This window comes from Stegostoma tigrinum, chromosome 23 (assembly GCF_030684315.1).
Source record: "Stegostoma tigrinum isolate sSteTig4 chromosome 23, sSteTig4.hap1, whole genome shotgun sequence".
Taxonomy (NCBI): domain Eukaryota; kingdom Metazoa; phylum Chordata; class Chondrichthyes; order Orectolobiformes; family Stegostomatidae; genus Stegostoma; species Stegostoma tigrinum.
The window spans coordinates 49143892-49170987 of NC_081376.1; the positions used below are offsets into that span (position 1 = coordinate 49143892).

The 27096-nt window shown below is 42.4% G+C and overlaps 1 protein-coding gene across 1 annotated transcript in view; it reads left to right on the top strand.

The window, feature by feature from the left end:
- dnah3 (dynein axonemal heavy chain 3) overlaps nt 1–27096 on the top strand; it is a 185525-nt gene that overhangs the window by 32030 nt on the left and 126399 nt on the right. Inside the window, exons 6-15 of the mRNA XM_059654174.1 lie at nt 2601–2796; nt 3592–3717; nt 7564–7759; nt 9580–9759; nt 12794–12930; nt 14270–14375; nt 16715–16893; nt 19026–19210; nt 20286–20409; nt 26786–26939. Coding sequence (XP_059510157.1) covers nt 2601–2796; nt 3592–3717; nt 7564–7759; nt 9580–9759; nt 12794–12930; nt 14270–14375; nt 16715–16893; nt 19026–19210; nt 20286–20409; nt 26786–26939 — 1583 coding nt within the window. The remainder of the gene's footprint in view (nt 1–2600; nt 2797–3591; nt 3718–7563; nt 7760–9579; nt 9760–12793; nt 12931–14269; nt 14376–16714; nt 16894–19025; nt 19211–20285; nt 20410–26785; nt 26940–27096) is intronic.

Here is a 27096-nt window from a genome sequence, read left to right on the forward strand (position 1 = left end):
TCAGATCTACTATTTTTAAATCTGTTGAAAAGGATGTAGATGGCATCCTGTGCATTTTTGTTTGCACAGTTCTCAAATACAATCCTGCTGTTGTGAATCTGTATAACCCTCTGCATTTCTGTCGCAAACAGAGCTTTATAATGGCCTTATATAATTTTCATGCACCTTAAACATTCCTGAATTGAATCAAGAGCGTTATTTGCATGAGATCAAAACGTGCCCATTGGGAATTAGCCTGCAGAGATAATGGGAACTACAGATGCTGGAGAATCCAAGATAACAAAGTCTGTAGCTGGATGAACACAGCAGGCCAAGCAGCATCTCAGGAGCACAAAAGTTGACGTTTCGGGCCTAGACCCTTCATCAGAGTGGGGGATGGGGAGAGGGTTCTGAAATAAATAGGGAGAGAGTGGGAGGCGGACTGAAGATGGATCGAGGAGAAGAAAAGTGGAGAGGAAAGAAGTAAGCATGGAGGCGAAGGCAGTGGAAGAACTGCTCTATGTCCAAGTTGACTGGTATTCGTTGATGTGTGGGTGGAGGGGTACAAAGGTGGATGATCCGTTTCCGTAGGCAGGTGCTGAGGAAGGTGATGTGGCTGTGGTACCTGGTTTGCTTCAGGACATGTTTGAGCAGTTTCAGAGCCGAAGAGATTACAAGAGAGTTGCAGTGGGTGAGAGATTCCCTGTGATTGGTCCGGAGGGAGGAGGGTAACTTCTTCAGGTTAGGCATCCAGCTACACACTTTGTTATCTTGGATTCCCCAGCATCTGCAGTTCCCATTATCTCTTATCACAATTTTAACCTCACTGTGAAGCCTCTTCCAGGGATGCCTAACCTGAAGAAGTTACCCTCCTCCCTCTGGACCAACCTCAGGGAATCTCTCTCCCACTGCAACTCTCTTGTACTTCAGTCCGCCTCCCCCTCTCTCCCTATTTATTTCAGAACCCTCTCCCCATCCCCCTCTCTGATGAAGGGTCTAGTCCCGAAATGTCGGCTTTTGTGCTCCTGAGATGCTGCTTGGCCTGCTGTGTTCATCCAGCTCCACACTTTGTTATTTAGGAATTAGCCTGCAGTTTACTTTTGATTTACTCATGGGATGTGGGCATCTCATAGTCATAGAGTCCGACAGCACAGAGAGGCTTTTTGACCCAAACTGGTACATGCTGACCAAAATGTCCATCCACGCTAACCCCATTTCCCTGTGCTTGGCCCGTATTCACCTAAACTTTTCCTATCCATGTATTTGTCCAAATGTCTTTTAAATGTTATTAATGTACCTACCCAACCACTTCCTCTGGTAGCTCATTCTATATGTATACCACCCTCTGTATAAAACAGTTGTCCCTCAGAATCTCATGTATTCTTTCCCCTTTTACCTTAAACTGATGCTCCCAGTCCTTGATACCCAACCCTGGGAAAAAAAAATCTGAGTACATTCACCCTATCCATGCCTCTCATGATCTTATACACTTCTTTAAGATCACCCCTCAGTCTCCCTATGCTCTAAAGAACAAAGTCCTAACTTGACCAACCTCTGCCAATGACTCAGTCCCTTGAATCCTGGTATCATCCTTGTAAATTTCTTCTGCACTCTTTCCAGTTTAATAACATCCCTCCCGTAGCAAGATGACCAAAACTGAACACAATACTCCAAGAGTGGCCTCACCAACGTTCTGTACAACTGCAATATAACTTACCATCTTCTATACCAAATGCCCTAACTGATGAAGGCCAGTGTGCCAAAAACTCTTCTTCACTGCCCTGTCTGCCTGTGGTTCCACACAGAGAACCATGCACCTGAACTCTGAAGTCCCTCTGTGTTTTGCTGCGCTCCTTAAGACCCTACCATGCACAATGATACTCCTGCATTGATTTGACTTTCCAAAATGCAACACCTCACACATCTATATTAAACTCCATGTGTCATTTCTCAGCCCACTTCCTCAACTGATCAAGATAAAGAGAACACCCAGAGGAAACCCATGCAAGCACAGGAAAATGTGCAAACTCCACACAGACAGTTGCCTGAAGCTGGAATCAAACCCAGGTTCCTGGTGCAGTGGGCCAGCAGTGTGCTAGCCACTGAGCCAACATGCTGCTCCATGTGGCCAGGGCAGCATTTATTGCCCATCCCTAGTTGCCCTTGAGAAGTTGAAGCTGAGCTGCTTTCTTGAACCGCTGTAATCCATGCGCTGTAGGTAGACCCACAATACTGTTAGAGAGGGAATCCCAGATTTTTGACACAGTGACATTGAAGCAACAGAGGATATATTCCAAGTCAGGATGGTAAGATTCTGAACATCTGAAAACTGATACAAGCAAAGTTTGATTAAAAATAAATTATTTCACAATAATGTCATAATTATTTTAGATAAAACATAGATTTAATCTAACTACAGGTTCAACATTGTGTTGGAGAATCAGAGTGTTGGTTATGACTTCAGTTATCTTTTTTGTCTAGTGGAATTAATTTTCAATCAACTAAAGTACTTTGACACCACATGAAATTTGCCACCAGATTTTACTTCAGGGTAAATGTATTTTCTATCACTGTGGTACATGTTTGTGAAGTTAATTTTGTGCTTATTACAATTTTTTCAGTTAACTACATCTTAAGAGATCCTTCTGAACGGATGCGACTTTTTGTCTCTTCTGTTCCTCGGCCTTTTCCTCATCGAGTAATTCGTGCTCCAGTTCCTTGGCACAGTGCGTACCGTAAAGCTAAGGCTTGGAATGAGTCTCACCTCTTCATTGTCAATCCAATGATGACTTTACTTCAGGACTTCTGGTACACAAAGTAAGACCATTAACTCCAGGCTGACTCCGAATTTGACTGTACACCTCTTTATGCTTACTTTTTACTCAGATTACTAAGTTATGCAAAACTCAGCAGTTTTTATTTTAATTGTTCATGGGTTGTGACTCACTGACAAGGTGAACATTTATTGCTTACTTCCAGTTGCCCTGGAGAAGGTTGTGGTGAGCTGCATTCTTGAGATGCTGCAGTCAATATGGTTCAGGGACACCCACAATACTGTCAGGGAGGCTGTTTCAGGATTCTAACCCAGTGGCTTTGAAGGACAGTGATAATTCCAGCATTTGTAATATTTTGCTTTTGCATTATTGTCGTTATAACTGACTGAAATGTTGCAGTGAAATCATCTTCTCAACGGGAAAAAAAACCACTTGGTTTGAACCTCATTAAAACGGAAAGACAAAAATGTCAGTGACAGCAATGTGGAGAACTGAAATGACAAGTGGTAAAGTATAACATACCCCAACCCTTCCATGACATTCTAACTCTTTCTGGCAATTTCCCACTGGGAAACCTCAGGAGTCAAGTTGAACTTGTCAGAAATGTCTGTTTGATTGGTGCTGAAATGAAGACAAGGCTGCTCTAATAATCACTGCAGGGAATGAGTGAATGACCCTGGAATTGATATCAAGGCATTAAATGTGCAAGGAATGTTATTTTATGGTCTTTTGCCACTCAACATGACTGCTAAACAGTTAAAGCTAAGTGGTAACAAGAGGATGTAATTCAATCTGCTGGTGTCCTGGGTTTAATAATTCAACTGTCTGCTCCATTCAGGTTCAATAATATCCGATTTGTTCAACTGAAGGAAATTAAAAAAGAAAATCTTCCTATGCTCCCTCAGGAGTTTGAAGATCTTGTGAAGAAGCAGTGTGCAGAGACTCGGAGCATTCTCGAAAACACGTCAGTATGGTCTAATTTAGCTGAAAACATGTACAGCTGCTTAATCATTACAATTCAATACATACATTATTGATAAGATTTGGGGATTTTTGAGGTGAAGAATGCCAATGAACTGAAAATTTTCTTAAACATTATGCATCTCACATTATTTTCATGCAGGCATGGTGAAGTGAGTCACACGTTCCTCCCATTCTGCTCAAAAATATACTGTTATCCCATTTTCAAAATAAATGCCCTTGATCGCGTCTCCCGCATTTCACGCAACACGTCCTTGACCACGTCTCCCGCATTTCCCGCAACAACGCCCTTGACCGCGTCTCCCGCATTTCCCGCAACACATCCCTCACACCCCGCCCCCGCCACAACCGCCCAAAGAGGATCCCCCTCGTTCTCACACACCACCCCACCAACCTCCGGATACAACGCATCATCCTCCGACACTTCCGCCATCTACAATCCGACCCCACCACCCAAGACATTTTTCCATCCCCACCCTTGTCTGCTTTCCGGAGAGACCACTCTCTCCGTGACTCCCTTGTTCGCTCCACACTGCCCTCCAACCCCACCGCACCCGGCACCTTCCCCTGCAACCACAGGAAATGCTACACTTGCCCCCACACCTCCTCCCTCACCCCCTATCCCAGGCCCCAAGATGACTTTCCATATTAAGCAGAGGTTCACCTACACATCTGCCAATGTGGTATACTGCATCCACTGTACCCGGTGTGGCATCCTCTACATTGGGGAAACCAAGCAGAGGCTTGGGGACCGCTTTGCAGAACACCTCCGCTTGGTTCGCAATAAACAACTACACCTCCCAGTCGCAAACCATTTCCACTCCCCCTCCCATTCTTTAGATGACATGTCCATCATGGGCCTCCTGCAGTGCCACAATGATGCCACCCAGAGGTTGCAGGAACAGCAACTCATATTCCGCTTGGGAACCCTGCAGCCCAATGGTATCAATGTGGACTTCACCAGTTTCAAAATCTCCCCTTCCCCCACCGCATGCCAAAACCAGACCAGTTCGTCTCCTCCCCCCACTGCACCACACAACCAGCCCAGCTCTTCCCCTCCATCCACTGCATCCCAAAACCAGTCCAACCTGTCTCTGCCTCCCTAACCTGTTCTTCCTCTCACCCATCCCTTTCTCCCACCCCAAGCTGCACCTCCATCTCCTACCTACTAACGTCATCCCACCTCCTTGACCTGTCCGTCTTCCCTGGACTGACCTATCCCCTCCCTACCTCCCCACCTATACTCTCCTCTCCACCTATCTTCTTTTCTCTCCATCTTCGGTCTGCCTCCCCCTCGCTGCCTATTTATTCTAGAACTCTCACCCCATCCCCCTCTCTGATGAAGGGTCTAGTCCCAAAACATCAGCTTTTGTGCTCCTGGGATGCTGCTGGGCCTGCTGTGTTCATCCAGCCTCACATTTTATTATCTTGGATTCTGCAGCATCTGCAGTTCCCATTATCCCCGGATGCTTGCTTTTTTGGTTTTCCACAGTTTCTGTGAGCTATCCAATAGATTATTTGCTGTAATCTCACTCTAGCCAGCAAATGGGATGTAAATGATTGGGCCATTTCATGTAAAGCTTTCCAGCAGCTGGTAGTTGACACTTTTATTCCATCAGAGTCGGCAGGCTGTGATAATGGTCCCAGGATAATTCAAATATTCCTATTGCCCATAATGCAAAATAAAGAGTATTCATGGAGTCATAGAGTTTTTAACAGCATGGAAAAAGGCTCTGGTACATCATGTCCATGCTGTTGCTCAAGAATCATAGAGTCATACAGCACGGAAACTGGCCTTTCGGCCCAACTCATCCATGCTGATCACGTTTCCTAAATCGAACCTGTCCCATTTTCCTGTATTTGGGAATTTTTTCCTATTCGTGAACTTGTCCAAATGATTTTTAAATGTTGTAAAAATGCCTCTATCATTTTCTTTAGCAAATGGTTCCATATATGTGCCGCCCTCTGTATGATAAAGTTGTCCCTCAAGTCCCTTTTAAATCTGTTCCCTCTCACCTTAAACCTATGGCCTCTAATTTTGGACTCTGTTACCCTGGGAAATCGACCTTGGCTGTTCATCCAATCCATGCTGCTCATGATTTTATAAATCTCTAAGCCTGTTATGCTCCAGGGAAAAAGTCTCAGCTTATTCAGCCTGTTGTAGACTCATGGAGTAATACAGCACAGAAACAGACTCTTCAGTCCAATCAGTCTATGTCAAGCATAATTCCAAACTAAACTAAGCCCACCTGCCTGCTCCTGGCCCATATCCCGCCAATTCTTTTCTATTCATAGACTTAGCAAATGCCTCTTAAATATTGTAATTGTACCCACATCCACGACTTCCTCAGGAAGTTCATTCCATTCGTGAACCATCCTCTGTGTAAAAAGCCAGCCCCTGTATCTTCTTTAAATCTTGCTCTTCTCACCTTAAAAATGTGCCCCCAGTCTTGAAATTACCCCATCCTAGGGAAAAGACAACTACCATTAACTCTATCTGTACCTCATTATTATATAAACTTTATCAGGTCGCCTCTCAGTGTCCTACACTCCAGTGATTAAAGTCCCAGCCTATCAAGGCATTCTTTATAACTCAGACCTTCCATACCCAGCAATATCCTGGTAAGTCTATTCTGAACCTGCTTCTTCACAAACCTGTCTGCCTGTGACACCACTTTCTGTCTATCCTGATCCTATTTTCCAGCAATTGGGCCGTTTTGGTCTCAGTACCTTTTCAGTTTCAGAGAGAGCTGTGTAGCAGAAAGATCAGAGTTGCAGTGGAAGACTTGGCACTCTCTCTTGCCAAAGTACAGTTTACCACAGTTTCAGAGTGGGTTCTGTTGTAGGCACCCCAGGGAGATACTGGGCATAGGCAGGGTTCCTTTGATTTTTGACAGTTGTGCATAGTACTTTGGTGCAATCATGATACTGGAACATGCAGAGATACTGCACACAGGGCAACTAATCTTCAAAAACAACCACTACAAAAGGATTGAAGGTGAGTGGTTTTAAATGTTTTTGTTGGGTCTGGTCCGGACCTTTAATAATTTTCCAACTACTGCTGCACCTGGTATAGCCTCCACCTTTCCTCACCTTCCCATCTTATTGAATTCTTGATTGGCTGCATGACTCTCCCTTTAGATTAAATGGCTAATTCTGCAGCATAGAGTGTCCTTTAGAATCCAACTTCCCAACCTGTGAACTACCTGCCAACGCTCTGGAGTATTATAGCAAGTTGGCTCAACAATGGACATGCCTCAGACCACGGTGAAAACCTTTTCAGACACATTCCACCTGCGCCTCCTCTTCCCCTTGTTTTTTCATAACAGCCATGGGCAGCATGTTGGGTCATTCATTAGCACTGTTGCTGCACGGTGCCAGGGACTCATGTTCGATTCCAGCCTCAGGCAACCGTCTGTGTCGAGTTTGTATATTCTCCCCATGTTTGTGCGGATTTCCTCCAGATGCTCCAGTTTCCTCCCAAAGTCCAAAGATGTGCAGGTTAGCCAGATTTGCTGTGCTACATTGCCCATGGTGTGCAGGTGTGTGCAGGCTAGATAGGTTAGCCGTGGGAAATACGGAGTTATAGGGTAGAGGTTTGGGTGGAATGCTGTTAAAGGGCCAGTGTGGACTTAATCGGCTGAATGGCCTGCTTCCATGCTATAGTGATTCTATGAATGGTAAATGGGAAAGTGGAATCTGAAACACAAACATCAGTTTTGATCTTATTGATTGATGAAGCAGGCTCAAAGGGCTGAATGGTCTACTTCTGATCCTATTTGGTATATTCCTATGAAACTTAGCCTGACATATTAATTTGTGCTTGCAGATGGATCCCTACCTGTGCTACCCTCTTCCTTACCCATAAAGACAAGTGGATGCATTTGGTGCCACAGAATGATTGTGATTCTACTCAGCGGGTCAAGGAATTCTTTGCGTGTGCTTCCTCTATCATGTCTTTGCAACTGAGGGAGCTGGTTTTCAATTCTTTGGAAGATCTCCTCTCATTTTTTACTATACACAAGGTATGAAGGATATTATTATTAGGTTGGAGAGGGTTCAGAAGAAATTTACCAGGGTATTGCAGGGTATGGAAGATTTGAGTTCTAAAGAAAGGTTGGGACTTATTTCATTGGAGCATAGGAGGTTGAGAGGTGACCTTGTAGAAGGTTGTGAAATCAAGAGGGATTTAGATAAGTGTTAATGGTAGGTGTTATTTCCCTAGGATGGGGCATTTCAAGACAAGGGGGCATACTTTTACAGTGAGAGGAGAGAGATTTAAAAAAGAATTGAGAGGCAAATTTTTTACACAGAGGGTGATTGGCATGTGGAATGAACTACCTGAGCAAGTGATGGATGTGAACACAGTTACACATTTAAAAGACACTTAGATTAGTACATGAATAGAAAAGGTTTGGAGGAATTTAGGCCAGGAGCAGGCAGGTGGGACTAGTTTGGCTTGGGATTGTGTTCGGCATAGACAGTTTGGAATGAAGAGTCTGTTCCATGCTGTGTGACTCTATGACTCTAACAGGCATTAAGATACACAGTTTATTAAACAAATGTTAGGAATGTTTTTAATAAAATGTGAGGCTGGATTGCCCCCACACCTCCTCCCTCACCCCTATCCCAGGCCCCAAGATGACATTCCACATTAAGCAGAGGTTCACCTGCACATCTGCCGATGTGGTATACTGCATCCACTGTACCCGGTGTGGCTTCCTCTACATTGGGGAAACCAAGCGGAGGCTTGGAGACCGCTTTGCAGAACACCTCCGCTCAGTTCGCAACAAACAACTGCACCTCCCAGTCGCAAACCATTTCCACTCCCCCTCCCATTCTTTAGATGACATGTCCATCATGGGCCTCCTGCAGTGCCACAATGATACCACCCGAAGGTTGCAGGAACAGCAACTCATATTCCGCCTGGGAACCCTGCAGCCATATGGTATCAATGTGGACTTCACCAGTTTCAAAATCTCCCCTTCCCCAACTGCATCCCTAAACCAGCCCAGTTCGTCCCCTCCCCCCACTGCACCACACAATCAGCCCAGCTCTTCCCCCCCACCCACTGCATCCCAAAACCAGTCCAACCTGTCTCTGCCTCCCTAACCGGTTCTTCCTCTCACCCATCCCTTTCTCCCACCCCAAACCGCACCCCTATCTACCTACTAACCTCATCCCACCACCTTGACCTATCCGTCTTCCCTGGACTGACCTATCCCCTCCCTACCTCCCCACCTATACTCTCTCCACCTATCTTCTTTACTCTCCATCTTCGGTCCGCCTCCCCCTCTCTCCCTATTTGTTCCAGAACCCTCACCCCATCCCCCTCTCTGAAGGGTCTAGGCCCAAAACGTCAGCTTTTGTGCTCCTGAGATGCTGCTTGGCCTGCTGTGTTCATCCAGCTTCACATTTTGTTGTCTTGGATTCTCCAGCATCTGCAGTTCCCATTATCTCTCTTAGGAATGTTTTTGTTCAGCTTGATGGATAAAATGATGTAATTTTTGTATTTGCTCAATAAACGATGTGTTAAGGATACCATTTTGATAAATACTACTTTGGTAGTTTGATTCGACTCCACACTCAAATAAATACCTTTTAATAAAGCTTTTAAACAAAATGCTTTTTCCCTTATTGTGGTTTCCCTTGTGTGAATTCTCTTATTTATCAGATTGAAATGCACGCTTGAAAGGGCTTTTGATATTAGCATTTGCTGCTTGATAGAATTGATTAATTTAAAAACTGAACATACTAGAGAAAGTCAACAGATTACTCAGTATCAGTGAAGAGAGAATGGGTTTTAACATTTCAAGTCTGATATGACTCTCTGATTGATTGACAGGACGGAAATGATTTTGGAGAAGAATACAATGAAATGCAATATGTTTGGCCACAAGTCATGATCCTCAAACTGAAAATAGAAGAACCTAAAATTATTTTTGATCCAAGCCTCGATGAGTGCTGGGATCTAATTAATCGATGCTTCCTGGAAATTCTTAAAAGCGCTGATGGAATTCTTAAGGTATCTAACAATCTTTGTTTTCTGCTTTTTTAAATCATTTTATTCGTTCATAGGATGAGGGCATTGTTGGCTAGGGCAGTATGTATTGCTCATCCCCAATGGCCCAGAGGGCAGTCAAAGTCAACCACATTGCTGTGGGCCTGAAGTAACATGTAGGCCAGACCAGGTAAGGATGGCAGTTTCCTTCCCTAAAGGACATTAGTGAACATGGTGGATTTTTCCTGACACTCAACAATGGATTCGTGGACATCATCAGTCTCTTAATTATAGATTCTTTTTAATTCAAATTCCACCATCTGCTGTGGCAGGATTCGAACCCAGGTCCCCAGAACATTAGCAGTCAAAAAATAATCCCACTAGGCGAACACCACCCCAAGATGTTTTAAGAAGGTAATAATGTGGTCAATTCTATTAGTGATGAATCAAGTCCAGTTCCTGCTTCTTAGATACACAGGTGTGTGGTTTTTTTTCCTATGTCGATATGGGGAACTAAAATGTGTGTTGGTCTGGCTGCTCTCTTGTGCCCTTGAAAGGTCTATACAATTGTTGCATTAACTGGTCTTACATTGCAGTGATAGCTGTCAGCAGGGAAGATCAGGTCATAGTAAGTAAAGTGTAAGGCGGATAAAACGACACTCAAAAAGTTGGAAATGACCAATGAAACAGTGAAATCATATTTTCAGAATAACTGTGGCGAACAATAGCCTTTCATGTGGGCAGGGCAGCAGCAATATCATTTCATTCTTATAAGCTTTCCATCCTGACTCTTTCTTTTATTTATTCTGTGCCGAATGCGCTTGCCTTGTTGACCCTGGTGAGTTTCACACAGCTTAGGAACATGGGCATTAGCTAATAAACTGCAGCTTCTTGCTAAAGGCTGATTTTTTTCTTTACATGTTCTAAGTTCTGCACAAGTTTACGTTGTGTTATTGTTCTCAAATTGAAATATATATAACCCTCTGTTTTGGGGTCAAAATCCTGGAATTCTCTCCCTAATGACATATTATCTGCACTAAATGGACTGCAGTGGTTCAGGATAGCAGCTCACCACCACGTTCTCAGGGGCAACAATGGATTGGCCATAAATGCTGGCCCAGCCAGAGAGGCTCACATCCTGTGGGTGAGTGAAAAAAACTCCGTGGTCATTCCTAGATGGGGATTGGTCGGAGGTGGGTTTTAAAGTTGATTTTGCCAGTTCTATGTTCATTTAAGACCCTGATCCTGAACCTCAGTTTCCAATGAAGAGGCAAGAAGATGTTTCAGCTTCTGTGCAGTCATGCAAGCAATAGGATTCCTATCAATTGATTTATTTGAAGGAGCACAGAAAGAAAGAAAAGGAGGCATTGAGACTCTTAAAGTAGCATGATCGGCAAACTACAAATGATTTCCACAATGTATAGCCCAGGGCTTCACAAATTGGATGTAAAGATGCCAAGTGGGGTTGCAAGCTGGAACTTTGGGAGCAGTGAGCTTCAGGGCAGCATTTGTTTTCCCCTTCCTCTAACAAGTTTTGTCCTCCAGCTCCAACTGCTCAGCAAGGTGCTGCAACAGTTTTCAAATCTAGAAATGGGATCGCAGTGGGAAAATGTTTACTAAAAACTGGTCTAGCCTCAGAAGATGCATACCTTTCCTCAGTCTATCAATGAAGTCAGCTGGAGATAGGCAGAGGCGCATCAAGCTGCCAATCATTTCAGGATCCTCCGATTGGTTGAGTAGCCTTCACTAAAACACCATAAAAGAATGGCACTGCCTTCTGTCATTATCTGCCATTAATCTCCTCCAAGTTTGTTCCAGAACCTTTAGTTTCTGGTACTTTCTATTTACCTATTCATGGCCAGCAAACAGACATCACTGCCTCAAGCTCAACAGCCAGAGACTGACGTCTCCTTAGCCTCCAGTCAGCTCGTCATGTCATACCTTCTATACTTCATCTCCTAAGTCTGTTGTGAGCCATGGATCATTTTAGAACTCTTCTAGACTGTGACAGGTTAGAAACTATTTGAATCAAATGGGAAATTTGCAAAGTGGGATCATTTTCTGCTGGTCCAATTTTGTTTGGATCCATACATCTTATGCAGCTGTTGGTGTTCGTTAGAAATTTCTACTTAACATGTGATGTGGGCTGATGGATAGAGGGACTGATTTCTTTTCTGTCCCTTTTGGCAGCTTTGTCAGCCTTGGAATAGACAATAGGCAATAGGTGCTGGAGTAGGCGATTCGGCCCTTCGTGCCAGCACCACCATTCATTATGATCATGGCTGATCATCCACAATCAGTATCCTGTTCCTGCCTTATCCCCATAACCCCTGATTCCACGATCTTTAAGAGCTCTATCTATCTCTTTCTTGAAAGTATCCAGAGAGTTGGCCTCCACTGCCTTCTGGGGCAGAGCATTCCATATATCCACGACTCTCTGGGTGAAGAAGTTTTTCCTCAACTTTGTTCTAAATGTCCTACCCCTTATTTTTCAACTGTGTCCTCTTGTCAAACCAGATTCTAATTTCTTTTGGAGACAGGAGACAAGCAATCTATTTCCAGGCCAGTCTCGAACTGAAGGCGCTGGTATAGCAGGAGTGTCACCCAACCACTAATCTAGAGCTCAGACTAATATTCTGAGGATTGGGTTTGAATCCCACCTCAGCAAATGGTCACATTTGAATTCAGTAAAAATCTGGTGTTAAGAGCTAGCAAGTATGTCAATTTTTGAAAAAAGAAAATATCTTTCTCATCAATGTACTTATCTGACCAGGCCTACATGTGACTCCAGACCCACAACAACACGGTTGACTCTTAATTACCTTCTGATATGGCCCAGCAATCCACTCAGTTGTAGGCCCGGCCAGTAACATCCCTGTCCCATGAACAAATAAAACAAAAATTGTTGATTGTGTAAAAAATGAACACGTCCCTCTTTGTGTAGATGATTTGTTGTCAGGAATCAGATAGCGTTCACCATTTTCAGCTTGAAAGACAAAGCTTACGTCCTCAGTGGGTTATTAACATGTGGCTGCACTATTCTTGTTTTCTGGAACAGGTGGAATGCGAACTCTTTCCTGACATTCGAGATAAAAATCTCACCATCCACACTGTAAAAGAAGAGGAATCCTTAGTCAGCAAGATTATCAACAAAGCACAGGAAATTTTCAGAGCAAATATCATTGGGCCACAAAGGTACATTTGTGTTATCCTTACAAATGTACAAATCAGGAATAGGACTGTGCCATTAAAACCCTAAAGCCTGCATCGCCATTTAACAAGACCATGATTGGTCTGAATTCTCTGCATCCCTGCCAACCCTCTGATATCTTCTATCCCCTTGCTGGTCGAGAATCTATTTCCACCTCTCTTAAAAATGTTCAAGGACTCTGCTTCCACTGCTTTTTGAGTGAGACAGTTTCAAAGACTCACTACTCTCTGTGAGCAAGTGTTCCCCTCATCTCTGGGCAACTCCTTTCATTTAGAACAATGTTCTGGATCCTTCCATACGAAGAAACATCCTCTCCACATGTATTCTTTGAAGCTACTCAGGGGTCTGACATCTTTCAATAAATTCTCCTTTTACACATTTGAAGTCTGGCAATAGAGACTTAATATGTCCAATCTTTCCCCATAAAATGACCTCCCCCCTCCATCCTTCCTGGTACAGTAATCTCCCTGGTATCCACCACACACAGGGCATGGGAGATGCCATTTACCAGAGTCTGCTGGTTATGTATGAAATACTAGTGGCGGTGGGAAGAACCTGGCTTGTCAATGCCACAAGATGAATGTGTGTGTTTAAAACAAGCAGTCAAGGCCACTCATAAATACTGCCAACAAGATTTCTGTTTGCCTGTCGCATGAGAATTCTGGATGCTTGAGTACCAGGTAATAAGGACTTTACTGTACTAGCCTAGTCAGCCGTCTCTGAATTGCTTCCATCATCTTATATCCTTTCTTAAATAAGGAGATAAATAATATACATTTTACGTTTGAGAACAGGGTTGTAGTCCTCCACAATTAACAACTCAGTTAATGTCTCACCTACTAACTGGAAGACTGCAGGAGATCTCCAGCTGAAGCAGTGAAGGTGCAATCTATGTGCAATATATCTATAAATAACACAAAATAACGTTGTAAGTGCACTGCGTCTCTCCTTGTTTCAGACACTTGGACCGGGTTGCAATTCTGATTTGGTTTCACAGATGCTGCCAAGCCCATTGAGTTTCTCCATTTTTTCTCCTACTTTTATTTCTCATTTCCAGCACTACAGGATTTTGATTTTATTTTGTGAAATTTGGTTTCTTTTTGTTTATTTATTGGACGATATTTCTTATGTCTGAGTTTTAAATTTTAAAACAATATCCCTTCACAGGTAAATTCGAACCTGCATCCATCCTTTCTGTGATACAGTGGGCTTGATGACCCATTATGCCAAGCAAAAACACAAATTTATTTACAATTATTAATTCTTTGTGATAGGATACCATTTCTTATGTATACTAAATGTCTTTTTTTCTTCTTATTTCAGCTACCTAAATGTGTACAAAATATACAGTGATCTTTTGAACACTAAAGCAGAGCAAGAAATTACTACTTTCCTGTCAGAGAAACATTCAATGGAGGCATTCATAACAGTAAATACATTGCTTCTGTTCTAAACCTCTAAATAGGTGGCTTTATGATGGAATGGTTATAGTTCATGATTTATTTCAGATACACAGCCAACAAAAATATTGAAAATTCCTAGACCCTTCAGGGGGCCTCTGTTTCCGAAAATTCTTCTGAAGTTTTGCAGGATTTGATTAGGTACTCAGGGTGGGCCTTGTTGTACTATACACTTAATGGCAATTGTCCACAGAGTACAGTATAAGTTGGAAAAATGTGCACTGTCCCAGTTTCACTCAGACAGTGATAAATGCTGCAAAACCCAAAATACTCAATTGGGTGTTAGCCGACTAGCAGTTAGCATGGATCAAACCCTCAGGAGGGTGTACGTCAGTGCATGGGTCAAATGCATGCAAATATCTATTTCACAAGCTGGTTCCTTTGGCCTCCCCAACATTATACAGGAAATTGTGTGATGCAGCAATAATGCAGTTGTAAGTGCACCGTATTTCAACTTGTTTCAGAAGAAAGTGAATCAGAGTGCAATTTAGTTCCAATGTGGCTCCACAGATGCTGCCAAACCTGCAAGGTTTCTCGAACACTTCCTGTTTTTATTTCACATTTCCAACATTCATGGGATTTTGCTTCAATTTATGAAATTTTGTTCCTTCTGTTCATTTATTGGACATCCCCTCATCATAACATTAGAACCTTAAAAGTGTGGAAAACTTTGCATAAAGAGAAAGTTATCTATCTGCAGTCTCTGTCGTGTTCATGTGGGCAGCGGTCACAGTTCAGAACTTTTGAATAAGGCTCATTGGAGGATCTTAATGAAATTGATGAGGAAAGCTCTCCTCATTTAGTCCTGGATGATTGGCACCTTATCCTGAGAATGTGTCTCTGTGCTCTAGATTGCTCAGCCTGTGGAAGCAATTTCTCTCAGTATTTGCCTTGTCAAATCCCTTCAGATTCTCATGTATGTCAATCACAGTCCCTCTAATTCTTCTAAATAGCAGAGTCTGTAGGCCAAATTTACTCAGCCTTTGATCATATTAGAACCTTCTCATCCTTGGAATCAATCTAGTGAAATTTCACAGAGCTGCCTCCAGAATAAGTATGTACTGTGCACAGTGCTACAGGAGTGCTTTCATTAAAGGCCTGTACAATTGTGGCAAGATTTCCTGATTATTCCACTTCAATTCCTTTCTAATAAAGTACACCATTCCTTTTGCCTTCCTGATTGCTTGCTGTACCTTCACACTCATGTTCTCTGTTCTCTGTAGAAGTACACCTAAGTCTGTCAGAACATCACAGTCATAAGTTCCTCAACTGTTTAAAAAAAAATCTGCTTTTCTATTCTTAACATCAAGGTGAATTACCTCACACTTTGCTACTTTATTCTCCACCTGCCACCATGTTGCCCATTCACCTAACTCATCCACACACATTCCTACTTAGCTTTGTATTGGTTTCTTCGTCTAAGGCATTAACACAAATTGTAAAAAGCTTGGGCTCCACCACTTCACTAACCAGAGCCAGACAACTGGAAAATGTGCCATTATCCCAACCCTACCTGTCCATTAACAGTCCTACATCCATGCTAATATATGAACCCCAAATTCCATGAGCCCTTATCTTGAGCAATAGTTGGACAAACATTCCAAACATGATATCTATTTGTAATATCATGTTGAATTTTATCGTGATGTGATTGACCAAATGCTTTGTTCAATACTTGCTCAAAAATACTTGCTCTAAAATAGCTTCCTGTGTTTACCTTGTGGCTGATCATGTACCTCAACAGCACTCTCCCATGTTGTCTCTATGCCCTTTGAACACACTCAATGATTGTGCCTTCAATACTGTGTAGAAGATTCCAAAGACTCAATACCCTGTTGAGTGAAGAAGATTTACTCTTTATCTCAGTCCTAAATAGTTTGGGCCCCTAGCCCTTCACTCTGGCACTTTGTCCTCAACCTGGGAAACTTCCTTCCTGCAACCACCCTATCAATACCTGTAGAAGTTTTGTATGTTTCAATGATATTACCTCTCATTCTTCTAAAATCGGGAGCTTGTTTCCTCAGTCACTCTTAAGGACAAATATTTCAACTGGGGGACTAATTTGTAAACCTCACTTGCATGGCCTCTATTGCAAGTGTGTCCTTCCTTCAATAAGAGGACCAAAGCTGAGCCAATATTCCCAAGTACGGTTTCAGCCAAGCTTGGTACAATTGCTACAAGACAGCTTGTATCTGAAAGCAGCTTTATTGGGGAATGCTGCAAAGGAGACACTAAAGATAATTTGTTGCAAAATCCATTGTTTACGGAATGTAGCATGTTTTTGCTAATAACTGTCTCTTGCTGCTAGAAAATAGAGGCTTTACAGAAACTCTGCGATGAAATAGCCTTAATGCACGTCACTGTGCCTCTTGCTATGTTTTGCCTGGATGCTGTCAGCCTGAATGCAGACCTCTGCGCTCGGAGTATGAAATTGAAGGAAACTTTAATTGAGTCTGTGGTGAAGGAAAATCGGAATCTCAACATGAGGTGTGGTAATCACTAAATTTCTGATGGTTTTTCATGAAGTCGCAGTTGACTGCATTTGAAGAAGGGGTATCCACGGAAATGTCAGAGACTTGTCGGTCTGGGCTTTCCAGTTGGGCAAGGCCATGATTCAACAGTTGTTTTTCTGGATAGGAACACTGGTCCCACCATCTCTGGGATGGTTGCAATTCTTAATTAACCTGCAGTTAGGAGGAAATGGGAAATCTCCTCTCTGCCAATTAAAGGCCCTTTAAGGTCCTTAAAGAGCCCATTAAGAGTCCTGATTGGAGCAGAATTTCAACCTCTTTTCCAGACAGACTCATGTATAGTATTGCACACCAGTGAAGTTGCACCAGACAAAATGAAGTTCATTTCCCTAAGTGCCTTTTGTCAAATTTGATGGGTCAATAGTACCAGGTGGAATGCTGTACCATGACCTAGCATCTGTGACCATAGTGTGCCTTAATTCCTTTCATGAGTTGCCAGCTCTCACCTACACATTAGCAGCAGGCCACAATACTGCTACTGTCTGCATCTATCACTGGCAGTAAGCTGGGTGTTGCCAGTGTCTCCTGGAGGCAGTTGGTGCCTTTAATTGGGAGCCAAGTTTGCCTCGTGGCCAATAAACCCATTATCATTTAAAACAGCATTGCAACCATAATTCAGATCTAGACTCAGAACTCAGAATTCGTCAGGTTTCTTCGATAATATGGTCTGTGACTCTGACGTTCTGCTCCTTAAAGTTCATAGCTGCTCTGAGAAATATCTGCCCCTTTAATACTGTTGCTACCTCAACTTGAATCACTGCTATTCTTCCTAGCGAGGAAATAGTGCTCCCCAAAAAAACAATAACTGGTCTGGAAGCTGTTTGCATCATTTCCATGAGATGAAATGGGAATTCCAGGTGCTCAGGTGTTCTAAATGGAAATGCAAATCCAGTGATCCCAAAGCATACCTGTAATTACCTTTTACTAACTTAAGTCATGTCTTAAATTCAGAGTTAGCGTTTTGAATTTATGTGTCACTTAAAAAGGAATTGATTATAATAGGTTGAGATGTGATTCTACAATTAAACAGAGTTTGCTAAAAATTCCCAAGTGGGCAAAAAGTTATGCTGACAACCAGTTTAGAACTGTCAGTCAGATTCATAGTATTGCACACTTGCATGCACGGGCAGCAACATGTAGAATCCAGTTGTTTGCATAATGTGCGCACCGCTGCCTCTGTTTCAACACAAAAATATCAGTGAATTACTTGGGGCTGCATGAACACAGCAGGTCAGGCAGCATCAGACGAGCAGAAAAGCTGATGCTTCGGGTCAGGGCCCTTCTTCAGAAATGAGGGAGGGGAAAGGGGGTGTTGAAATAAATAGAGAGAGGAAGGTTGGGGCTGGGGAAGGTAGGTGGGGTGGTAAGAGGTGAGCGAAGCCTCTTCCAGGGATGCCTACTTTGAAGGGGTTATCCTCCTCCCTCCGGAAAGACCTCAGTGGCCTACCGGCACTCACCCATCACCGTCCCACCTACCTTATCCAGTCCCACCCCTCCTCTCTCTATTTATTTTGAAACTCCCTTCCCCCTCCCCTATTTCTGAAGAAGGGTCCCGACCCGGAGCATCAACTTTCCGGCTCCTCTGATGCTGTATGGCCTGCTGTGTTCCTCTAGCTCCACACTATTTTATCTCTGACTCCAGCATTGGTAGTTCTTACTATCTTAAAATCAGTGAAAACTATTTGCTGGTTTATTTCTCATGGCAGTGCCTTGAATAATCAGGATCAACTTGGCTGCTCTAAAATTTGTCAGAACTTGGCAGTTAATATCAGGGGTTAATACCATAAACTGGTGCATTCTCCATTACATCCCTTTACAAATCAGATCCCATTTACTACCTAATCAGTACTCTGTTTTCATGTAGTGTAAATGCTATTTTCCTTTTGCATTGCTATTCTTGCAAATTGTCCTGATGAATGCAGAACAAAAGGCTTCAACAAAAACTGCCTTTTTCAGCTATATTTAAGTTAAATTGTTAAATGAAGCATGTAAATGGATGTCTGCAACACAATATCCTTAATTTTGTTTGTTTGACATTATGAGTTCTTAATACCATATATATACAGAGTGCTGTTTGCCTTATTCTAGTATTTGCCAGCGCTATGAAGAGATATCTGATCGAATCAGCGAAATCCCTGAGACCACAGAGGAACTGGTGGATCTTGACACTTTCGTGAAAAAATCCAGTGAGGTCACTATTACTAAACTGAAAGAAGAAATCTTTGAAGCAGCGGACAGATTGGACTTTTTGCTGGACTATGCCACGCTTTCAGGTAAGCCCTATGTTAACAGGTAAACCCTACATTGACAGGTAAACATCACACTACCATGTAAGCCCAACACTACCAGATAAACCAAATGCTGCCAGGTAAACCCAACATTATCAGGTAAACGCCTCATTGTCAGATAAATGCCACATTGCCAAGTATATTCTACGTAGCCAGATAAATGCAATATCACCAAATAAACGTTATAGTAACAGGTATATCTGATTCTACTAGGCAAACCATACCGTACAAAATAGACCCAACTCTACCAGGTAAGTGCCTCATTACCAAGTAAATTCCATGTGTGGTATGTTTTAAATTAAAGTATTCTTTGAACATATGTGTAACCTTGCTAACCACCCATTTAACATTGTAAGCATTCGGAAATCATCATTCGTGATGTTATTCACCTAATCCTTCTTTGTCCAGGGCAGTACATTGCACGCCTTGGCAATTTACTTCCTCCCCCATTGTCTGCTCACTGACCTATTCAAGGAGATTCTTGATGAATTGAATGGCGAACGATAAATTGCAGTGAAACAAGATCTGGGAACAGTAGCACTGAGTAAATCCCTGACCAGTAGGTGCTCCAACCTTTTTAATTTATCAGTTTTGGCTACATCCAAGAAAGTCAGCCTGTTCGGATGACAACTGCTAAGAACCTGCCCTGTTTTGTTCGATTCATCTAGTTGCTTCCAATTCTATGGCCTCTCCTCCTTTGGAGCCCCAATCCAAATCCTCTGACTTGTTGAACCTAAATCTCCACCTGCCTAGTGTAGTGGGCATTAATGATCCCACACTGATAATTGTGGAAGAGCAATTAGTTCTTCCATGATACATGGAATTATCCCTCCCCTCAATTCCTGCATTTATGAGATGATGCTGGGGCAGAGTGCTGTGCTTTGCATGGTATTACCCTACTAATAAAATATTAGTAATAATAATAATAAAATAAAGCAGCAACTGAGAAACCACACAATGTGATATAAGTGAAGGTGTTTCAATGTGATAGTTTAAAAAAGAAATTCCATGGTTGGGATGATCCTGTCCTGATGAATCAAATTTTCCCTCTCTCTTAAAGATGATGATATAAGGTTGAACAGTCAGGTCTTCAACTGGCCAGAACAAATTGTATTGATGTTGGACTTGCATCGGGATCGGCTACTAAGCAAGAGAGATGACGTAGAAGAAGATCTGAGGAATCGGTCTGTATTTGGAACATTTCTGACTAATGGTTGGGGAACAAAATAAATTTAGAGTTATTCTATTATTCAGGTTCACTCCTTAGGGTGATGCCTTATCCAATCAGATTCAACCCTCCTGGTTTAAATTTAAACAAGGTCTGGCAGTTATCTGTCAATCATCATCTGGAAGGGGAATTCTCCATGGCAATTCTAACAAAGTCCATTAGTCAACCAATCAGTACTTTCTTCCACTGCCGTATAAAATATCTCTCCCCTTTACATTAGTATTTCCTGATGAGTGCAAGATGAAACTCTTTGATAAAATGTGTCTTTTATCATCACAGTTTATTCTCTGTGAAATGACATTGTAGTCAGGCAGCAGGGAAGGATGCCAATCACATCTTCATAGACTGGAGTTTTTAAATGTACAGAATAAGCTTCTCGTCCCTGTATCCTCTATAATGTGTTTCTGCCTGTATGTTCACACTTATACCAAACAGAACAGAACATTTAATTTCAGATTGTCCTTTGTTTAATGTCTGCACAGCTTGTTCAAGGTTCCCACTTTGGATGCAATATTGTTTGGTTTTATGTTTGTGGATATTTACACTAAAGCACTAAATATGTCTTGCTCCGTAGCATCAATCATGTAACTTGGCAGAGGCTTTGGTCTGGATTTTACACTGAGGACAACCTCCCCACACCTCACTGTAAATTCCGGGGTGATTGGTTGATGGTTGGCTGACTTTAACCTTTTGGGTGACAGCTGTTTAATTAGCACAAGTCAAGACTTCCATCCACAACCAGGGAGCATTCCCCTCACATAGGGTTGTCAGCTAGTCAAGGGACCACGTCTCTGCACACTGACAGTACCAGGCAAGAGCGGCATGGCTACTCTGGTGCAGGGGGCTGGGTATGGAGGTGATATCCAGTGGCAGACACTGACATTCAGTGAAATCTGAGATCCTGCTGGTGCCAGGCTGACAGGCTCCCATTAGGCAGGTGAGGGTCAGGTTTAAAAGGCAGAGGCGTGTTGGGTGGGCACGTGGGAGAGATGGGGAGGGCTCCACTGGACAATGAAGGCCCAGAAAAAAAGCTGTAATAAGGACACGGCTCCACAGCCCGGAGCAATACTTGTTCATGTGCTGTTAATATAAAGTGATGCATGAGCCTTGCTTGTTTTGAAGTGATTTTGTGTTTTTATCTGCTTTTCCTTGCATGCAGATGAATAGTCACTTTATATGCAACCCCATTATTTAAGAAATGCCAATTTTGCTTTTTCTTCAGTGTTCAGCTCAAATGGTTTCAGATTAATTTTGACTGGCATAGAAATCTTTTTCAAAAAAATCAAAGGCAAAAGGTGGGACAGTGGCTCAGTGGTTAGCACTGCTGTCTCATTGTGCCAGGGACCTGCGTTCGATTCAAGCCTTGGACAACTGTCTGTGTGGAGTTTCTACATTCTCCCCGTGTTTGTGTGGGTTCCCTCTTGATGCTTTTGTTTCCTCTCATGGTCCAAAGATGTACAGATTAACTGGATTGGCTGTGCTAAATTGCTCATAGTGTCCAGGGATTTACAGGCTAAGTGGATTAGCCATGGGGAATGCAAGGTTACAGGGATAGGATGGGTGGGATGTTCTTCGGAGGGTCAATGTGGACTTGATAGGACTGCTTCCACAATGTAGGGATTCATTGATTCAATATGATGATGGACAGACCTAAAAATATCTAACTCTGCAGACATTTATTATCTGAATCATTGAATCAGGATAAAACATATGTTGCAGGAACACTTGCATCAAAGGCGTGCTTAGCAACAACCTAACATCAAACAATCCATAATGTTTCTTCATTAATCCAAGTGTAAGAACCTTTTTTAGCAACAACTGATTAACCTTTATGGAAAACAATTCTCTATTAAATATAGGGCATTATAAAGATTCAAGAAATTATGTTTATATCTCTCCCACGTTAACTCTATTCATCACAGTGAAGTTGAATCACAAAGGACTCTTTCATTCTAAACCTTCAATTCTAACAGGGAACAATGGATAGCTGGCAGCAAATAATGTGGAGGTGATTTGTCACGTTTTTCAGACATTATAAATCATGATAGTAATGTTTTAGCGATTTCTAATGTCAATAAAGCCTATTGTTTAATTCTTGGCCTAAATTTGTGGCCAAATAATTTAATTTCCTTATAAAGTACAGCTTTTAAAATAGATTGCCCACAAGATCTGGGGTGAAAATGTGCAAGGCAGTAGTTGAGATGAGAGAAATGTGGGGTCTGACTGCTTGATGCACCCTGTGTATGGGAGTGTGACAATTGCATTGTAGCTATTCAAAGTGAGTTTTGTTGGAATATTAGACACTTCCTGAAAAAATGGCCTTTTTGCCCAGTTGAGAAGGGGTCAAAGTTAAATTACCCTCACTCCTAATTATTCAAATATTAAAGTAAAAACAGTTTGAGAGAGTGGCTATAATCCATGTCACATTCCTTGATGATAGTTATAGAGTCATACAGCATGGAAACAGAATGTTTGGTCCAACTCATCTATGATGACCAGACATCCCATTCTGACCTAGTCCCTTTTGCCAGCATTTGGCCCATATCACTCTAAACCTTTCCTGTTCAGATACCTTTCAGATGCTGTAATTGCACCAGCCTCCACCACTTCCTCTGACAGTTTGTTCCACACAAGCATCACCCTCTGTGTGAAATAGTTACCCCGAGGTACTTTTTAAATCTTTCCTTTCTCACCTTAAACTCTCTAGTTTTGGACTTTGCCACCCTATGAAAAAGACCTTGGTTATTCTTCCTATCTGTGCCCCTCATGATTTTATAAACCTTTATAAGCTCAGCCTCCGATGTTCCAGGAAATAAAGCCCCAGCCTATTCAACCTCTCCCTGTAACTCAAACCCTCCAGTCCTCACAACATCGGTGTAAAGCTTTTTTGCACCCTCTCAAGTTTAATAACGTCATTACTATAGAAAGGCGACTAGAGTTGAATGCAGTTTTCGAAAAGTGACCTCACTAATGTCCTGCAACATGACATCCCAACTCCTATACTCAATGTTATGACCAATGAAAGCAAGTGTGTCAAATGCCATTTTCACCACCCTGTCTACCAGTGTCTCTACTTCCAAAGAACTATGGACCTGTACCCTGGGTCTCTTTGTTCAACAACACTCCCCAGGGCCTTCCCACTAACTGTATTGGTCTACATTGGTTTGCCTTACCAAATGCAACATCTCACATTTACCTAAATTAAACTCCATCTGCCACTCCTCAGTCCATTGGCCCTTCTGATTAAGGTCCCATTGTACTCTGAGATAGTCTTCTTCACTGTCCACTACACCACCAATTTTGGTGTCATCTACAAGCTGTCTCCTGTATTCACGTCAAAATCATTTATAAAGCTCTGCTCTGAGCCCATTCATATTTTTATGAGAAGTGTGTGCCTTTATTAAGAGAACATTTAACACCATTTTTAATTTTAATTTCATTTTTTCTAAGGTAATTTATTTGGGTTTGTCAGGAATCCAGCACTGGTCATCTAGAACAATTCTACATCAATGATAATACAGATCAGATCAAAGTACAGACCCCCAAAATAAACCTCTATTCATCTTTGTGAAAGTTTCTATTTAACTTGCCAAGCTTCACAAAACCTTTGAATGAGATGCTTGTTCAGATTCAAGTCTGTACTAACAGTTCTTGTTCACAGGGTATTGAGTTACAAACTACCCAAGTGGCTGACATTGTTGAATAGCTCACAGTATGCGCAAATCATGAGATGTGGTTATGAGGCATGCAACCAGGGCCTGGGACATCTGGACCCAATATTCACTTGTGCAACTTGGATGTTACTGGCTGGGCCAATATTTATTGGCTGTCCCTTGTTGCCCTTGAGAAGGTGGTAGTGAGCTACTTTCTCAAACTGCTGCAGTCCATTTGCTGTAGGTAACCCATACAAATGAGTGGCTTGCTAGCACATTTCAGAGGTTAATTGCTGTGCGTCTGGAGTCACATATGGGCCAAACCAGATGATGATAGCAGATATCCTTACCTGAATGACATTAGTGAAATGGATGGATGTTCATCCAAACAATCATACAATGGTTTTGTGGTCATCCAGATATTTATTAAATTCAAATTCCACTATACAGCATGAAAACAGATCCTTCAGTCCAACTCATACAAGCTGACCAAGTTTCCCAAACTAAACTAATCATTCAGCTGTGTTTGACCCTCCCACCAAACCCCATCAATAAATATCAATGAAGAAATGATTCTACAATGCAGAGCATGTTTCAGAGCTCTTAAGTATGATTCTATAATGTTGGGCATATTACACAGCTCTTATGCCCGAATTTGTTAATAAAAGATTGCAGTGAGTTACTAGACTGATTTTTTTTTTCGACAGCCAAATAGGTTATTATGCACGATAACCACTGCAAGTGATGACTATGAAGCGCTGGGCTCTCGGGGACCTGCTGTGCTCAGATTCGAAGTGTCATTGTTGTTCTGGGAGCACTGTGGGGTCTGTAATTTCTGTCCCTGTCCCTATATGCAGTGGTGCTGAGTGTGGTAAGGGTGCAGCATAGCGTGTGACTATCAGTCCTGGTCGATCATTTGTAGGTTAATAGGCTGGTGATATAGTTGGTGAGATATGGTATTTGAAATGCATTCACTGATATTGTCTGCTGTGATTGTGTTCCTAGATTTTGTAGATGGATGTTGCACTAATGAGGGCACAGAAGAGATTCACAAGGATGTTGCCTGATCATTCAGCTCTGATGACTGGCTGTGAATGTATTCCTTAGAACAGAGAAACCTGATCTGATTGGGGTATCCAAGACTATGAAAAGTGTAGATAGGGAGAAGTTTTTCTCATTAGTAGAGGGGTTAATAAGCAAGGGGGACAATTTTGAGATATGTCGAAGATGATTTAGAGTGGATTTGAGGAAAAAGAGTCATTCCGAAGGTGGTGGGTATCTGGAACTCACTGCATGAAAGGTTGTGAAAGGCCAGATCCCTCAGCACAATTAAGGACAATTTAGATGAGCACTTGAAATGCCAAACGCTATGGGCCAAGTGTGAGAAAATGAATTAGAATAAATGCCTGTTGTGGACATGATAGGTTAGAAGACCTCTTCCATGCTTTAAAAGCTGTATGGCTCTATAGATCCCTGAGGTAAGCAGGGATGTCACTGAACTCATTGGCCATGTGTTAGTGTTATTGGGTTTTGTACACTTGGAGCTTGCTGTGCTATAGCCTTACTATCACACACAGTAGAGTAATAAGTATTGATTAAACAGTTACTGAGAAGCCATGCCTGAGCTTGACATCAATGCTGAAAAAACTCTGCACAGGAAAGCAATTAACATTGACCATGGTCATCTGAGATTGTTGGAATGCTTTTGGCCACTTCACTCAGATCCTCAAGATTTGCCACCGGACAGCATAGTGGCTCAGTACTTAGTGCCAGGAACCTGGGTTCGATTCTACCGTTGGGCGACTGTCTGTGTGGAGTTTGAAAATTCTCCCTGTGTCTGCGTGGGTTTCCACTGGGTGCTCCAGTTTCCTCCCACTGTCCAAAGATGGGCAGGCTAGGTGGATTGACCATGGAAAATGCAGGATTACAGATTCAGGGTTGGGGCTGTTGGTCTGTGTGGGAAGCTCTTTGGAGGGTTGCTGTCGACTCAATGGGCTGAGTGGCCTGCTTCCATACTGTAGGGATCTTATGAGTTGACTCCTCACGTTGACCTCCACAGTTTTTCACTCCACTGGACTCATGCTTTCTGAGGGTGTCTCCTGTAGCTCCAGTGAGTCTCTCCTCTTCTGCCTTGTCCACTAAGGTATCCAATGCAGCAGTCATTGTCTTTGCTCTCTCCATCCCTGTAGATAGGTTCGAAGTCTCACAAGTTCAGCCCACAACATATCTCTGCTTTGAGAGATGGAGGCTGGCTCTAACTGGAGTTGGCTACTCATGATAGTGGTTCTGTGGGGTTAAGCATAGAAAGTCTGAAGTTGGCTGGGCTTTGAAATTAGCAAATAACTTACCACCTTTAAGGGCATTTAAATGGTCATTGGGTAAACACATGGATGATAATGGAATAGTGTAGGTTAGATGGGCTTCAGATTGGTTTCACAGGTCGGTGCAACATCGAGGGCCGAAGGGCCTGTACTGCACTGTAATGTTCTATGTTTTATTTTCTATAGGGTGATCTAATTGTGGAACTTACCTTGTAATCAACAGACTCAAGTTAGTGATGTATTGCCTCATCGATTTTCAGAGAGCAGTTGAATTTAACCTGTCTTGTGCCTTCTGAAATTTCCAATGTCTTTTCTATTTTGAAATGATTACTGCTAATACAATTTGTTCTGCATTTAGAATAAAGGAATTTACAAAGAAAGTAGTGACCTATGGCAAAGAAGTAGACAGCTTCAAGAAGAAAGAAATAATGACTGTTGATGAAATGAGGAATAATGTGGAAAAACTCAGTGAACTAACCAATAATCTGGATGCAGCCATGGATGAGGCAGATGTAGGTAACCTTTCGGTGCAGCTGGTTACAATTATGTCAATGTTCTTTTTTCAATGGATCATGTTTTGTAGCTCACTTTGATATGGAGATGCTTTTGGGACAGGCTGTCACAACTGCAGTATTCAGTCCCTATCACTTCTCATTATATTTTTTACAT